Raw genomic sequence first — 16,540 nt, forward strand, 5'->3', positions numbered from 1 at the left:
GAAAAGGGCTCTCCGCAGCAGCTGGCATGTGGGGGTAAACTGAGGCACGCGGCGAGGCGCCCCGCAGCCAGGTGTGGAGCGCGGGGCCCCACCTCCGAAGGCGGAGGAGGGGCCGCGGGCGGTGACGCGACGAGGGCGGCCGGCGGACAGCGGGCGAGCGGGCGAGCGGGCAGGCGGCGGCGGCGGCGGCGGCGGCGGCGGCAGGTGCGGCCGCGGAGGGTGGGAGGGAGGAGGGAGGGGGCGGGCGGAGGGGGAGGGGAGGGCGAGGCCGGGGCACCTCCCCCTTTATAACGCGCCCCCTCCCGGGCTCTCGGGCCGCCTCCTCGTCGGCTCTTTCCGTCTCGCCCCCTCGCCCGGCCGCCCCGGGCCCGGGCCCGGCCAGGGAGCCCCCAGGCCGCGGCTCGGGGGCCACCCCCCCGCCCGCCGCCCCGCGCAGCCCGGCGGAGGCGGCGCCGTCGGAGGAGGAGGAGCAGGGCACTGCGGCTGGCCCCGGATCGGGCGCTAGAGCGGCAGCGGCTTCGGCAGCAGCGGCGGCCCGGGCCGATGCAGCGGGACGCACCGCCCCGAGCCCCAGCCCCGGCGCCCCGGCTCCCCGCGCCCCCGATCGGGGCCGCCGCCAGCAGTGGCGGCGGCGGAGGCGGGGGCAGTGGCGGCGGCGGAGGCGCCTCTGCAGCTCCGGCTCCTCCTGGCCTCCCGGGAACTACAAGTCCCAGGGGGCCTGGCGGCGGGCGGCGGGCGGAAGAGGCGGGGTCGGCGCCGCGAGGCCGGAAGTGGCTGTGGAGGCGGAAGTGGCGCGGCCGCGGAGGGGCCTGGAGCACGGCGGCGGGACCCGGAGCGGGAGCGGCGGCGGCGGCGGCGGCTGGGGGCGGCGGCGGCGGCGGCGGTGCACTGGAGGCGGCCATGGCAAAGCAGTACGACTCGGTGGAGTGCCCCTTTTGTGATGAGGTGACCAAATATGAGAAGCTCGCTAAGATCGGCCAAGGCACCTTCGGGTAAGGCTGTACCCCCGGGGGACCGGGAGCCCTGGGCCTGCAACCCTCAGGGCCGACGTCGGGATGCCCAGGGCCGGGCCCAACGTGGTCGGGAGGCCACAGAGCACCAGACGTGTCCCCTGGTCTCTCTAGGCCGCGCCGCAGCCCGCCTGGGCCTGACGGAGCCGGCTGGCGGGGAGGAGCCTGAGGCCCGTGATGGGGGGCGGGGAGGGGTTGCAGAGAGGAGCTTGTGAGGGGAGCGGGCTCTCCAAGAGAAGCCTGGGTGAAGAGTCCGAGGAAAGGAAGTAGAGGCTTGGAGAGGGACCGCAGATAGCGGGAGGATGGGGCGGGCAGAGTAGGCGAGTGCCCTGAGTACTCGGCCCAGCCCCGCCCGGGGAATCCCTTTTTTCTGCCCTCCTCCTCAGGTGGGGGAGGGGCGGGCCTAGCAGAAACGGCCTGATGAAACCTCTTGGGTCCCCCCCTCTCGGCCTGCAGGGAGGTATTTAAGGCAAAGCACCGTAAGACCGGCAAAAAGGTGGCTCTGAAGAAAGTGCTGATGGAGAACGAGAAGGAGGGGGTGAGTACGGGCGGGGTGGGCGGGCCTGCGGTCTCCTCTCGGCTCGGGGTTGGGTTTCCACCCTGCTTCTGCTAGGGCTCTCACGTCGGGAATCAGTGTAGGTGTGGTAGTTTGGGAGTTTCCATATTCCAGGGAATTTGGCTTCGTAGTTCAATTTTTTTGTTCAAATGTTTTAGAGGCTTTGAGATTTCATTTTTAGGTAAATACGGTTGGGGCCAGGAGGGGGAGCTCATGCTTGCAGAGTGCGCCTCGGTTCCTCAAGTTAGGAAGCTTTTAAACACTCTGTCCTTAGCGTTTATTTTGGGTAGCAGAAAAAGAAATTCCATGCAGTGGCCTTAAAAGGGTGATTGGTACTCAGTTGTAAAGGAACAGCCCCCCCCTTCCATACATCAATTTAGCTGTAGTCCAGCTTCCCAGAGACCTGATTCTTAGCAAGGAAATGTCTTTGAATAGCTGTTTTTGTTCCCACCTAGTAAGTTAAACACAGGCATAGAGCTAAATTTAAGGGTTGAAGAAACTGTGGAGCATTTGGTGACTAGCAGTGAAGTGTTAAGTACCACTGTTTCAGTTCATCGTCTCAAAGCGGTTCCTTGAGGGTCGCGTACTACTCTTAACACGCATTTTACAGATAAGACATCTGAGACTGCTGATCTCAGAGCCTGTCACCTTACTCTCTTTCCCAACCTGTGCCCCTTACTGTGGAGCTCTTGGCTCGATCGTGGGTCTGTAGTTCACTCGCTCACCTTTGACCACCTCCTGTCTTTCTCCCACTCAGTTCCCCATCACAGCCCTGCGGGAAATCAAGATCCTCCAGCTTCTAAAACACGAGAACGTGGTTAACTTGATTGAGATCTGTCGAACCAAAGGTAAGTTGTTTGGATCGGGTCTCCATCTTCAGATGGGGAAAATGAGGCTTACCCGTCCCAAGGCTTTGTTTGTAAAGTTGGAAGCGGACACGCTTAAATCGCCTCTTCTTAACCCAGACCTACCGACTGTGACTGCTTTCCCGGGTCCTTTCGTCATAGCTCTTGCTGCCCCGGGGCCTGCCACAGCACCTGGCCTGGAGGAGGCACTCAGCCAATAGTTGACCAGTGAAGGAATGCACAGCCGGCTACCTGAGTGTCCGTGGGTTGGAGGGGTAGAAGCTGGCTGTGGGAAGATAAGTTGCACATGGGGTTTTATACTTTCTTTTTCTCACCCCCTTGCCCGTTCTTCCCGTCTTAGCTTCCCCCTATAACCGTTGCAAGGGCAGCATATACCTAGTGTTTGACTTCTGCGAGCATGACCTTGCGGGGCTGCTGAGCAACGTCTTAGTCAAGTTCACGCTGTCCGAGATCAAGAAGGTCATGCAGATGCTGCTCAACGGCCTCTACTACATCCACAGAAACAAGGTGGGGGGCAGAGTGGGGGAAGAGACCGAGGCTGGGGTTGGCCTCCGCTCCCACTGCAGGGTGGATGTGCCTGAGGGGCCCTCGGAAACCTGATCGAGCCGTCTTGTGCTTCCTGCAGATCCTGCACAGGGACATGAAGGCGGCTAACGTGCTCATCACCCGCGACGGGGTCCTGAAGCTGGCAGACTTCGGGCTGGCCCGGGCCTTCAGCCTGGCAAAGAACAGCCAGCCCAACCGCTATACCAACCGTGTGGTGACGCTCTGGTACCGGCCCCCGGAGCTGTTGCTCGGTGAGGACTCCCGAGCGGGCGGAGGGGGGCAGGGGCTGGGCACTTACCCGGCCTCAGTCCCCCACTGCCAGGGCTTCTTGAGCCGCCGGCCCTGGGGCATTGCGTCTCAGGAGGCCCTCGGGCTCAAGGGGCCCTCCTGGTGCGCTCTTCTTCCCAGGGGAGCGGGACTACGGCCCCCCCATTGACCTCTGGGGTGCCGGGTGCATCATGGCGGAGATGTGGACCCGCAGCCCTATCATGCAGGGCAACACCGAGCAGCACCAGCTTGCCCTCATCAGCCAGCTCTGTGGCTCCATCACCCCTGAGGTGCGTGGCCAGGCTGCAGGTCCCCAGGGTCCCCACAGGATGCAGAGATCTGGAAGTCCTCCTGGCGAGGGAGGAGTGGGGAGTGGAATGGAAGGAAAGCCCTGGAGAGGTGGCTGGTGGAGGGACAGGGCTGGTGGTCGTTAGAGCCACACGGGCAGTGTTCAGATCTCACCCCCATCGCAGTTCTGTGGCCTCGGGGAGGGCATTTGAATCCCTCACCTCAGGGCTGAGTTTTCTCCTGTGTGAAACAACTACGCCTGTGTCGGGCTTGGTGAAAATACCGTAGGTGACTTGTGTAAAAGGGTGTGGCGCTTGGTGTGTGTCAGGGACACAGTCACTGCTGCTTTTGCTTTGGAGAGGTCCGGTTCGTCCTCCAGGGGTGGTCTGGGAGCATCTGAGCGGAGAAGTTTTAGTCCCTTCGGGTGCCCAACCAGTGGACAAAGCCACGCACCCCCCTGAATTGACGCCGTCCTCTCCCCATGCCTCCCGCCCAGGTGTGGCCAAACGTGGACAAGTACGAGCTGTTTGAGAAACTGGACCTGGTCAAGGGCCAGAAGCGGAAGGTGAAGGACAGGCTGAAGGCCTATGTGCGTGACCCCTACGCGCTGGACCTCATCGACAAGTTGCTGGTGCTGGATCCCGCACAGCGCATCGACAGCGACGACGCCCTCAACCACGACTTCTTCTGGTCTGACCCCATGCCCTCGGATCTCAAGGGCATGCTCTCCACCCACCTGACGTCCATGTTCGAGTACCTGGCGCCACCGCGCCGGAAGGGCAGCCAGATCACCCAGCAGTCCACCAACCAGAGCCGCAATCCCGCCACCACCAACCAGACGGAGTTCGAGCGCGTGTTCTGAGGGCCGGCTGTCGGCGCTTTGCATTAGGGCAGTTTTATTTTTTCTCCTGTGTGACTTGCGTTGTGGAGGTTATGGGGCATTTGAGTTTTCCCTAGTGCTTTATTTTATTTGATCCCCACCCTGGGCACTGGGAACGCCAGCTGAGTGGACTGGAGGAAAGCTTTGGCTGAAAGCCCAGGAGGGCACTGGGGCTGCCTCCCCTGGTTGCCTGGCTTTCGAGATGATGACCAGAGGGTCTCCGTTTACTTTCAGACAGGAATGGGGTGGGAGGAGAGGCACACCCCACCAGTGACTTTGTAAGCGTTCCCAGCGTGACCGGAGCAGGGGACAGGCCCCTGGCCTCTCGTCAGCCCGCCTCTCGAGATGAGAAACTTGCGTGGGGGATGGAACCAGCCTCGGGAATGGGCTGGTCTTGGCCCAGCCCTCGGAAGCACTGGGGCTGGCAAAAACTTGGTTTCTTCAATAGAAAATTTTATCGTGTTTCTTTTGTTCAGTTGTTTGGAGACATTCCTGGACACAGTTTGGTCAGTTACGATTAAAGTTGACTCTCTTTTTTTTTTTTTTCACCCCCCAGTAAGTGGCTGTGTGCTGTGTTCTGTGTTCAGACCGCCAGCCCTTAACCCTGTGGCCGGCACGCTGGGCCTGAGCATTGAGATTTGATTTGTCGAGTCTTGACTCTTTTCTTTATCCCCGTTCGTGTTTCCGGACGTAATTGCAGAGGACTTTCGTCTTTGTTTTTCTTTTGAGTATCTTCTGGAACACCGGTTATGATGCTCCCTTAGTTGTCTCCACTCAGTGTCCGAGGAAGAGGGAAGACAGTTGCGACAGGGTCGCAGTTCCCCGGAGAGGGAACCCGGGAGGGTCTGCGATAAGCTGCATCTGCAGCAGGGACCCCATCTACTGTGGCCGACAGACACGTTCAAACTTGACTCACAGGCACAGGAGGCTGCAGAAGGCTCTTAATCAGAACGACAACCGTTCGATCTGTCACTTTGCAAAGGGCCCTCAGGCTGCTGAGTAGCGGGTGGCTTAGGAGAGGCAAGAGAGAAAGGACCAGAGCAGTTGAAGGCTCTCCAGGGGCTTGGGGAGGTGGCGGCCACCTGGATTAGGATGTGAGTGGGCAGGAGGACAGAGAACCGTGTGGCGGTTGGAGTGTCAGGCACAGGAGCTGGAATCCTTGGACGAGAAGCACGTTCTGGTGGATCTGTTTCCTGTGAGCATGAAGCTCAGGACAGACACGTTTGAGGCAAATTCTTCTACATTCTGGTCACAGGAGGAGGCCTTTTGAAGGGGGTCCCCAAAGGAAGGTCGGCAAAACCTTTTACCAGAACTGTCCCTGCAGAAATTGACCCAGATCTCGGCTTCACAAAAGGCCAGTAGAAGTAAAAAAAACCAAAAAACAACAACAACAAAAACACCACCACTTGACTAGTACATTGAGTTCTCAGGGCTGCTGTGGGGAATCACAGACTGGGTGGTTTACAACAGAAATGTGTTCTGTCACCGTTCCAGAAGCTACAAGTCTGAAATCCAGGTGTCAGCAGGGTTTGCCAGCGAGGCTCTGCGAGAGAATGTTCCATGCCTGTCTCCTAGCATCTGGTGCCAGCCCTTGACCTTTCTTGGCCTGTACGTGTATCTCTCGCGTCTCTGCCTCCCTGCCTCCGCCTGCAACCGGGTCATCTTTCTTCTGTGTGCGACTGTCTCTCTGATGAGGACACCAGTCCTTGGATTTCGAATCCATCTTGATCGAGTATGATCTCTTCTTAACCAGCTACACGTGCAAAGACCTTTTCAAATAAGGTCCCATCCTGAGGTTCCAGGTGGACGTGAACTTCTATTCAGCTCAGCTAGGAAGGAAGCAAATCTGTTTGGAAACAACGTTGAGGTGTCCTGATGGCTATCAAGTTGGTAGGTTTTGAGTGACCCGATGAGGGAGAATTTCCGGGGCTGGTCTCATGGTTCGAGGTGTGGTTTTTTTCTCTGAAAGCTAAAAAGCTGCTCCGAAAGAGACACCTGCTCTCTGACCCAGCAGTTCACAGAAGTTTCCACTGACGTACAGGGACCGTACGAATCCTCCCTACCTCTCTGATAGTTTGGTTCCTTCATTCAGCACTTATTGTCTGTGTCTTCCGAGGACCAGGCTTTTCTAGACTCAACACAGCTACAAAGCAGTGGCTTCTCCCACCTCTGTGCTACTCACATTCTAGTAGGCTCAAACTAATCTGATGGGATAAATTGTGTGGAAAACGACAAGTGGAATAAGGGGAAAAGAGTAGGGGTCAGTTGAGGGGCTCCGTCCGGGTGACACGGGAGCAGAAATCTCAAGAGAAAGGGGGTACCTGGGTGGGGGGTGGAGAGTGGCACCAGCACCAGATCCAAGACCGGGAGGCTTTGAGAGCTTGTGCAGAGGGGGACACGTGTTGAAAAAGTTGCAGTGACTTCAGGGTGCCTGGGTGGCTCAGTTGGTTAAGTGGTTAAGCATCCTGACTTCGGCTCGGGTCATGGTCTCCCAATCTGTGAGTTTGAGCCCCGTGTTGGGCTCTGTACTGACAGCTCGGAGCCTGGAGCCTGCTTTGGCTTCTGTGTCTCCCTCTCTCTTTGTCCCTCCCCTGCTCATGCTCTTTCTCAAAAACAAATAAACGTTAAAAAAAAAAATTAAAAGGTTGCAGTGACTATGTATGTGGAGACAAACTTGGGCAGAGCTGGAAGCAGGGGGAGCGGCCGAAGCTGCTGGAATAATCCGGGCATGAGGTGGTGGGGGTCGGGCCAGGTCATTAATACAGCTGGTGGCGAGTGCGTTGATTTACAGGTGGCCGTGAGGGCAGATGTATTTTCGGGTTGGATGTGAGTGTGAATGAAGGGAGTCGAAAGTCCCAGGCTTTGCCGGAGGGACGACGAGGCTGCCATCCCTGAGACGGGAGGCCGAGGGAGGTCAGGCCAACCCACCGGTGGGTCAGCGTGCTGATATGGAGGTGACGGATGGACATCCAGTTGAGTGGGCAGGTGTCTGTGTAAAGCTAGCTCAGGGCCCCCAGAATCTGCCAGCACGGTGGTTTGTTAAGGCCCAGGGCAGGAGGGGAGAACAGAGACCACGGCCTCCTGGGCCCTTCAGTGTTGAGACGTCCTCAGGGAATCGAGAGCAGCAACCGATGAGGTACGAAGGGATCAGAGGAGGAAGGTGTTCTTTTTATTTAAAAAAATTTTTTAAATGTTTATGTATTTTTGAGAGAGAAGGCAGAATGTGAGTGGGGGAGGAGCAGAGAGAAAGAAATCCAAAGCAGGCTCCAGGCTCTGAGCTGTCAGCACAGAGCCCGACACGGGGCTCGAACCCACGAGCCGTGAGATCATGACCTGAGCCGAAGTCAGGCGCTTAACCAACTGAGCCGCCGAGGTGCCCCGAAGGGAGAGGGTGTTCTGGGGAGGAGGGAGTGGTCACTTGGACAGGTACCACTGGTGAGTCCAAACGATGGATGGGAGTGAGAGCTGACCAGGCATAGCCATGTGGGGGTCAGTGGTGGGTGGTTCAGACAAAGGCCTGCCGGGAGCAGCAGGATTACAGGAGAACGAGATCTACTGACTGAAGAAGGATTAGGGGGGCACCTGGGTGGCCTAGTCGGTTGGGCGTCTGACTCTTGATTTCGGCTCAGGTCTCACGGTCATCGCGCTGAGCGTGGAGCCTGCTTAAGGTTCTGTCCCTCTGCTGGAGCTCTCCTAAAGCAAAACAGAATAAAACAAAGCAAAAAGAACAACTAAGAAGGATCAGGGGTCCAACTAGTCTTGGATAGTCAAAGAGCCCTGACACTGGAGTGACCCAGTAGAGACGACACACGTTGATTCTTGTCCTGTAGACAGAGGGCCATGTGGCCAAGTGGACAGCGGCCACACAAGGTCTGTAACCTGAAAGGCTACACCCCTCACCCGTCCTCTGCTACCTCCTCCCAGTGTGTCCATGATGTTCAGGGCGGCCCCGTGGGGGGAAAAGCTGGGAAAAACCTCCCTGGGCTTCCGAAAATTAGAGCAGCTCTTCTCCACCTCCAACACACGTCCAGATCTGTGACTCCCAGGCCGGGGTGGGCGCCTCTAAGCAGGCTGACCGGTGATGCCCACACTGCTGGTTGGCATTCGGGCAGCATGCGCAGGCCTGGATGGAATGCTATGCAGTTGTGGAAAAGGATGTGGACTGGACGTATGCGTGCCGGGACAGAAAGATGTTCCAGAAACAACAGCTGGAAAGAGCAGGCTATAAAATATCTGTTGCCTGAAATCATTGTATAAGAAAAATAATCACACGAAACCGTTACCCAGGGTTTTTCTGGATGGTTTTGTTCCTCGTGTTTCTCTGTTTTCTCCTATTTCCTTAATTAATAATTTTACTCATGCAGTCAAACCATATCTTTAAAAAAATCAGGCCCTGCAGCTGCTGGCTCTGAGCTCCCCAAACACAGAACACCCCAGAGAGGAGGCCTGGACTAACCAGCCTCAAAGCCTGGTGCTCTGGACACGTCCTCCTGTCTGTGGAGGGAGATGCGTGGCCTGGCATAGAAGCTCCCTGAGGGCAGGGCGTTATGGGGCATTACCCTGAGGCACCTAGAGAAGTGCCTGGCATCTGCAAGTCTCAACTACCACCGGGAGTCAGCCCGCACAAACAGGTGGTTGAAGAGGCCGTGTGGCATCCGTGAGAAAGGCCTTCACCAGCAACTTTGGGCAGGCCCTCTGTGTCACCCTGCAGGCCAGGAACTCAGTCCATGTCCTGGCTCCTTTCTGAGCAGATGATTTGGTGAAACACAGCCTCTCCCCCTCAGCAGGCTCTGACTCCTCAGGTCAAGGGTGCCTGGGCTTCCTACCCCTGCTCTGCGGGGATCCCAGCCTGGCAGGGCCTGAACTGTAAGGGGAGGTGGGCTGTGATGATAAGAGGCCAGATAAGGCCAGCTCTGCTCTGCAGGAAGCCCAGCCCAGGGTCTGGAAGTTTCCCAAGTGCCTGCTTCCCTCAGCAACACCCCCCTCCCCCCCCCCCCCCTCACCTTTAACCTTTGCTAGGTTGTTCTTTAACTAGGGAGATTCATCAGAGAGCTCCCTCCCGGGGCAGATCCCAGGATGAGAGCAGGCACCTATCAGGTAAGACCTTCCTCCCTGCACACGGGGAGGCACAGGCCATGGGGTGGGGAGAGGGAACCCCCCGTCCCCCGACTCCCCTTCCTTTCTGTGGCCCAGCTGAACCCCGGGCGGGGCAGGCTTGGCAGAAGTGCCCCCAGCCATGAGTCACTTTGTGCCCAGCCCCGATGGGGTGCGGGAAGCCCAGGGATGAAAAGTACCAGGTCCCTGGCTGCCTCCTAACCGGTGGCTGAGAAGGCGTGCTTGCAAGCAACCAATGGAGCAGCCGGGCCCATCGAGGAGTCTCTTCTCAGCTAACACTGCCTCCTTTCAGGTAGGAGAGCTTGCTTACCTCGGGCAAGTGGCCTGCCTCTCTAAGCTTCCATTTCTTTCTTTTGTGTAAAGTGTGTAAATATCTCTCTGGGCCCAAGGCCATCATCAGTGACAGCCCCAGGGGAAAACCTAGTTATCCATAAACCTTGTTCTACAGGCTTGGGGTGATCAGGGGCCCCCCTGTGGACCTCATTTCCACCTTTTAACCCAGCTGGGGGCTCCACAGAAGCCCCCGCCCACTGTGGTCGTAGGGAGACTTGAGGAAGAGGGGAGGGTCTCCAGAGCATAACTGACGGCAGCCATGGGTGGTGCAGAGGCCCCTCAAGGGTCTTCCTGTGCTCCGGGCACCGTGGATGTGATCCATGACAGGATTTCACCTGATTCGCCTCAGGACTGCTCTGTAAGGAAGGGTTGTCCACTGCAATGATAGTAATAATGGTAACGCTCATCTAGTGCTTACCATCTGCTGGGCTCTGTGCCCATGTTGTCTCCATTTTCTAGATCTGGAAGGTGTGGTTCCGAGCAGTTAAGGACTTAGCCCGTTAAAGATTTCTAACCTCTGTTCCCATGTGGAGCACTTGCTCTGTGCTCCCGGCCCAGCACCCCCTCATTCTCCCTTATCCCAGCCCTCTGAGGTGTGACACCCATTTTACAGATGAGAAAATGGGGTTCTGAGAAGGGAGGAGACTGGCCCAGGACAGCCCCCACCTTCCAGCCCTGCCCCGGAGAACCCTGGCTAGGGCTTCAGAAGTCCAAGGGAGATCAAATTTCATGTCCTGACAGGCACTAGACAAGTTGCCTGGCCTCATCAAACCTCAGTTTCCTCCTCTGCTGAATGGGCACACAGCAAGTCAGGATGTCCCAGCCTCTCAGGATGGGAGTCTGAATTCCAGGCCAGAACGGCCAGGGCTGCCATCAGTCAGCGTCCCGTGGGGCTGCACACCAGGCCAGGCCACTCTTACCCAGACCCTCCCGACCGATGGAACCTCCTGCCCAGCAGCAGAGGAGGGGCGGCCCCAGATGCCAGGGTTTGAGAGCAGTAGCTCCTGAGAGGTCATCTAGGCCCCCTTCCCTTAGAGGCCAAGGACCCTAGGGAGGAGACATGACTTGCCCAGGGTCACATGGTGTGGGTGGGGAGAGAGAACTGAGGGCAGCTCCCCGGGGGCTGGGCTGTGGGGTATTGACATTTCACACGGCATCTCGAGGCAGTAGGGCCTCCTTCTAAAGTAAGAGCTCAAGGCTAGAGCCCCATTAATCAAATGACCAGGTCACCTCACAGAACACAGGGCAGGTGGGGGGCAGGGTCCAAGGGTGGCCTAGCGCTGGATCTGGGGCCTGGCATTACAGACCCCTGTGAATGACTAAGCTACTTTCCCTATTAGCCCTTTGTTGCCTCCCCTGAGAAATGGGTCCATGCATAAAGATCTCTGCACAGTGCTGATGTCTAGAAAGAATTCATGTTAACTATTATTTAAGGAAATCAAGTCACAGGAGCTCCTGGCTGGCTCGGTCAGGAGAGCATGCGACTCTTGATCTCAGAGTCATGAGTTTGAGCCCCATGCAGAGTTTACTTAAAATTAAAAAAAAAAACAAAAAAACAAAAAACCAGGATTCCCAAGCTTGATCAGAGAGTCTAAGCAGTAGCAGCCGAGGGTGCCTGGTTGGCTCAGCAACTCTTGATCTCGGGATGGTGAGTTTGAGCCCCACATGGGGTGTAGAGATTACTTTAAATTTCAAAAATAAATAAAATTGAAAAAGTAAATCAGCAGCAGCTGGAATCAAATGGCCCTGGGACTGGGCTGAATCCTTGTTGCGCTGCTTGCCAGCTGGTGAGCTTCGCAGGTGATTCTGCACTTCTGGTCCTCAGTTCCTCACCTGTCAAATGGGCTCGGCACAACACCCGCCAAGGAGGAGAGTCATAAATCTCACACCCCAGGGAGCAGGTGCTGAAGACAATCGTGGTTGCAGAGATAACCAGTTGAAAAAAAAAAAAATTCCACACACTTTTTCCCACTCTGAAAATCGGTAAAACAGCTGCCGTCAGGTCTGAGCAGGGGAGGCCTCAGCCAGCTCAAAGAGCACCCAGGCCCCTGGGGAGGAGGCCAGACTGAAACCAGTCTCTCTGTGGCCTGGCACACCAGATGGCCTCGCAGCACACACCTGGTGCTCTCGGAGGGCCCCTCTTGGCCAGGAGTGGGGACCCCAGGAATATCTCAAGAACATCCGTAAAGCCATGCCCGGTCCCAGGTCAGTGCTGGCCCCTTACTGGGCCTCAGTGTCCCCAACTGCTGGACAAAAGGGCAGATGGCGAGCAGAATGCGGCAAGAAGGTGACATTTGAGCAGAAACCTGGGATGATGGAGAATGGCTTGTGGGAACTTTTGGAGGAAGAACGTTCTAGGCAGAGGGAACCACCAGTGCAAAGGCCCTGAGGCTTTGTCCTACATTTTCTGTGTGACCTTCGGCTGGCTGAGTAACCAGTCTGTGCCTCAGTTTCCCATCTGTATAATGAGAATCATCACAGTGCTCGAAAAGCTGTTGTGAGGGTCACAGGAACACCTTTAACGCTAAGGGCTCACTGGACGTGGACCTTTGCAGAGGTGGGTGTGAGCCTGGTGTATCTGAGGACCACAGAGAAGGCCAGCAGGGCTGGGGGCTGCAGGTGATGGTAAGAGATGGGTAGTTCAAAAGCTTGGATTTCATCCTAAATGCAATGGGAAGCCACTGGATGGATTTAAGCAGAAGAGAGACGAGATCTGATTTTCTTTCTTCTTCGTTTTTTTTTTAATGTTTGTTTATTTTTGACAGAGAGAGAGAGAGAGAGACAGAGCATGAGCAGGGGGAGGGGCAGAGAGAGAGGGAGACACAGAATCGGAAGAAAGGCTCCAGGTTCCGAGCTGTCAGCACAGAGCCTGATGCGGGGCTCAAACTCACAGACCACAAGATCATGACCTGAGCCGAAGTCGGATGCTCAACCGACTGAGCCACCCAAGTGCCCCTGATTTTCTTTAAAAATGACAGGATGCAGGGCTCCTGGGCGGCTCAGTCGGTGAAGCATCTGACTCTCGATTTCAGCTCAGGTCGTGATCTCATGGTTTGTGAATTCGAGCCCTGTGTCGGGCTCCGTGCCGACAGTGCAGAGCCTGCTTGGGGCACCCCCCACCTCTCTCTCTCAAAAAAAAAAAAAAAAAAAAAAATGACAGAGAATGCTTGTAGGGGTCAAGCGAGCAGCATCGAGACTATGGGGCAGACCAGCGGTGGTGGCCTGGAGGGGAGGCAGTGGCCGCTGGGGAGGCCGTAGAGTAGAGAGGATAGGTGTGTGGATGGCTGGGGTTTGGGGGTGAGGGAGAGGGAGAGGGAAACCCACGGTGAGAGCCGCTGGCTGGATGGTGAAGCTGTGTCCCAGGCTGGGAAGCTCCAGCTGCTTTCAGGGAGGAAACAAGGGAACAAGTGTTAGGGATGTGACCGGCTTAAGACACCCGTGGTCCAGCCTGGGGGAGACGTCAGGAGGCCGCTCGTGTCTGCAGCTCAATGAAGAGGGACATTTGACAGTCAGACATCATCCCAGACCTGGGACCCTGGAGAGAGAAGCCTGAGCCCTGGGTCCTCCAACATGAAGATGCCGAAGGGGGAGGGTGCAGCCAGCAAGAAGGAAGACGCCGAACCCGGGAGGGAGGTGTCAGGGAGACCCAGAGAGCACAGGGTTTCGGGAAGAAGGGCCTCATCGCCTCGTAACCCGCCACCCAGGATGGAGGGCGATCAACATGGCCCGTGGGGCTCTGGACGCAGTTCCAGTTGTTTCCACAAGGTCATTTTTAGAAGTGGAATTGTGGGATCGAAGGGAGGCCTATTTTTCAGGCCCAGGTGCCCTCCCAATAAACCGAAGTCGCAAACACCTTAGTAGCCAGAGTCAGGCTGGGGATTTGGCATGGCCACACCCCTGAGGATATGGAATTCTGTCTAAGGCAAGTTTTCTCCCCCACCCCCCCAAAATTGCAGGAAAGTGTTTTCTTGTAGGTCACAGGATGTAAATAGATATTCAGAGGTGGAAGAGTTCTTATGTTTATCTGAGGGTCAGACCCCAGAGTGGCTATCAGGCTTCTGCACAAACCTGCCAATGAGCTTGAATCTCCCTTGGTCCCTCGGAAGGGACAGCTGGATCCCTCTAGTCTAGGCTCTCGGGAGTATGGTGGCCTTTGGAGACTCTTGTCCTCAGTGAAACACCCACCCATAGATTTCCCCAGAAATTACAGGCTGGGACACAGCTCACTTCAGCTCTCACCCTACTAAGGAGGAGACAAGAGTCAGACAGGATCAGAGAGGGGGAGCAAACTGCCCAGGGCCACACAGTGCATTGACAACAGGAAGCCAGGGTCACCAGACAGGTGAGCCTCCATTTCTCCACCTGTAAAATGGGACCGATCTCTAATTTACACAATTTTCAAGAGCATGAAAAGAGATTGCAGTGTCAAGTGCAGGGGTGTTTCATAAGTGTTAGCTAAAAGCAACCCACTCAAAGAAAGCAAAGGAGAGGGGCACCTGGGTGGCTCAGTCAGTTGAGCATCTGACTCTTAGTCTTGGCTCAGGTCATCTCACAGTGGTGAGTTTGAGCCCCGCATTGGGCTCTGCACTCACGGCGCAGATCTTGCTTGGGATTCTTCCTCTCTCTCTGCCTTTCCCCTGCTTGTGCTCTGTCTCTCAAAATAAATAAAAACTTGAAGGAAAAAAAAAGGCAAAGGAGAAAGGTGTAGGGGAAAGGTATTTCAGGCAAAGGTAAATGTGAGCAAAAGCTTGGAGGTGGAAAACACCAAGGCCAATTCCTAAAATCCTTGCCAGCTGCAGGGATGGTACTCTGCAATGATGGAAGAGGCGGGAGGTGGGCAGAGGCCGGGCTACAGTGATTTTATGGGCTTCATTAATCTTGAGGGCATGATGGGCCAAGAGAGGGGGCAGCGACTCAGGCAGATCTGAGTTTAGAAGGTCCATCCTGGGGCCCAGCATGGGGCCTTTGGTGACCTACTGTGTGACCCCAAGCTATCTCTGTCCCTCTCTGGGCCTCAGTCTCCTGCCCCTTACAGCAGTGAGCTTGGCTCTGATCAGGGTTATCAGGGTTTGCAAATACGTATCTTCCTTTGTGAGTTTCCTTCTTTACTGTCTTCTCACCTTGGACAGGGCGCTCTGCAAACAGGACTGTCATTTGTCCCCTGAACCCAGTGTCTCCAGCACCAAGCCCAGGGTTTAGCACAGAGATGAATGAGTGAATGAATGAATGAATGAATGACATCCTTTCCCTTTGGGAGGGTAGGGGTTAAAGCAGAATCCCTCTGCCCTTGCTCCCCACCCCACACACCTGCAAATCTGCCTCCAGTGGGTGGACACCCACCCACTTGCCAATTTCCTTATGCCTTTTTTTTTTTTTTTTTTTTTTTCCCCTCTTCTGGCCAGACAATGGCTTTGTTTCTATGGTTCTTTCTGGAGAGCAAGAACGTTTTCATGCTGGCACCAAAAGGCCAACATTTGTTCTCCAGGTGTATGATGAAGATGCCTTTGATTTTCTCCTTGACACATTTCTGTTTCCTTCTGTGCACATCTGTGACTTTCAAAATGAAAAGCAATGATACAAAGGAGGTTAGCAGCCCCTACATACAAATGGTTTTTAATTATAAGAAAAAGTGCTCAGCATCCTCCAAATGAAATAAATGCAACCTATGCAGTTGGCGCGGATCAAACTTGGCTAAGGTCTGTGTTGGTGAGGAAATGGCTGGCTCACGCCCTGTGGGGGCCCCCGGGGGTAGAAATGAATCCCGCCCCTTTGGAAGACAATGTGGCAATGTGTGTGGTGTCAGTTGCCAATCACCTTTGACCCAGCAATTGCATTGCGCTTCTTGGAATTCATCCGTCAGATGTGCTCACACATGGAAGAAATGATTAGGGCAAAATGTTACCCATTGCAACATTGCTTGTGATGGCAAAATATTAGAAACCTAAACGTCCATCAGTAGGAGACGGGGCCAAATCCACAGTAGTACTTGCACACCAAGAAGGGCTGCGGCAGCTTCAAGAAAAACAAATTAGCCAGTGGGGCAACTCTTCTGTACTGACACCATCCAAAATAAGGCCCAGGATGTGAAGGTATGTGGAAAACGTACCACGCAGAGTTGTGTATACAGTCTGCTCTCCGCAAGTATAAAATGGAAATCTGTATTTGTATTTGTTTGCAAATGTATAACCGATCTCTGGAGAGATCACAGGAAACCTAATTGGTTGCATTTGGAGAGGGTAATTAGGATGTGGAGACCTGGCGTGAGAGGGAAACTTTTTTCATCGTACAGTTTTTGTACTTCTGACTATTTGAGTGATATGATGATGTAGCATCCATCCAAAAAATCCTAGGACTTAAAAATCAAATAAAAACAGGAAAAGTTTTTTTTTTTTTTTTTTAAGTTTATTTATTTTGAGAGGAGAGAACGTGAGCAGGTGAGGGGCAGAGGGAGAAGGAGAGAGAGAATCCCAAGCAGGCTCCATGCTGCCAGCACACAGCCTGATGTAGGGCTCAAACCCACGAATTGTGAGATCCTGACCTGAGCCAAAGTCGGAGGCTCAACAGGTTGAGCCATCTGGGCGCCCCAAGATTTTTTTAAAGTAATCTCTACACCCAACATGGGATTCAAACCTGCAACCCCAAGATCAAGAGTTGCGCCAGCCAGGGGCCCCAAAGGAGA

The 16,540-nt window shown here is 55.4% G+C and overlaps 1 protein-coding gene across 1 annotated transcript; it reads left to right on the top strand.

Moving 5' to 3' along the window:
* The first annotated feature begins 636 nt into the window (after positions 1-636).
* CDK9 (cyclin dependent kinase 9) lies at positions 637-5,876 on the top strand. Its single transcript, XM_042913340.1, has 7 exons — positions 637-992; positions 1,467-1,548; positions 2,324-2,414; positions 2,773-2,939; positions 3,058-3,229; positions 3,387-3,535; positions 4,030-5,876. The coding sequence occupies exons 1-7, from the start codon at positions 901-903 to the stop codon at positions 4,393-4,395; spliced, it is 1,119 nt and encodes a 372-aa protein (XP_042769274.1). The 5' UTR covers positions 637-900; the 3' UTR covers positions 4,396-5,876.
* Positions 5,877-16,540: the final 10,664 nt, after the last annotated feature.

This window comes from Panthera leo, chromosome D4, assembly GCF_018350215.1.
Source record: "Panthera leo isolate Ple1 chromosome D4, P.leo_Ple1_pat1.1, whole genome shotgun sequence".
In the NCBI taxonomy this organism is placed as follows: domain Eukaryota; kingdom Metazoa; phylum Chordata; class Mammalia; order Carnivora; family Felidae; genus Panthera; species Panthera leo.

Bases quoted from the DNA above. Each gene is read 5' to 3' on its own strand.
- CDK9 (XM_042913340.1), top strand. From the start codon at position 901: ATGGCAAAGCAGTACGACTCGGTGGAGTGCCCCTTTTGTGATGAGGTG. The intron at 3,230-3,386 runs GTGAGGACTCCC...TCTTCTTCCCAG, and splicing joins GCCCCCGGAGCTGTTGCTCG to GGGAGCGGGACTACGGCCCC. The intron at 3,536-4,029 runs GTGCGTGGCCAG...CCTCCCGCCCAG, and splicing joins GTGGCTCCATCACCCCTGAG to GTGTGGCCAAACGTGGACAA.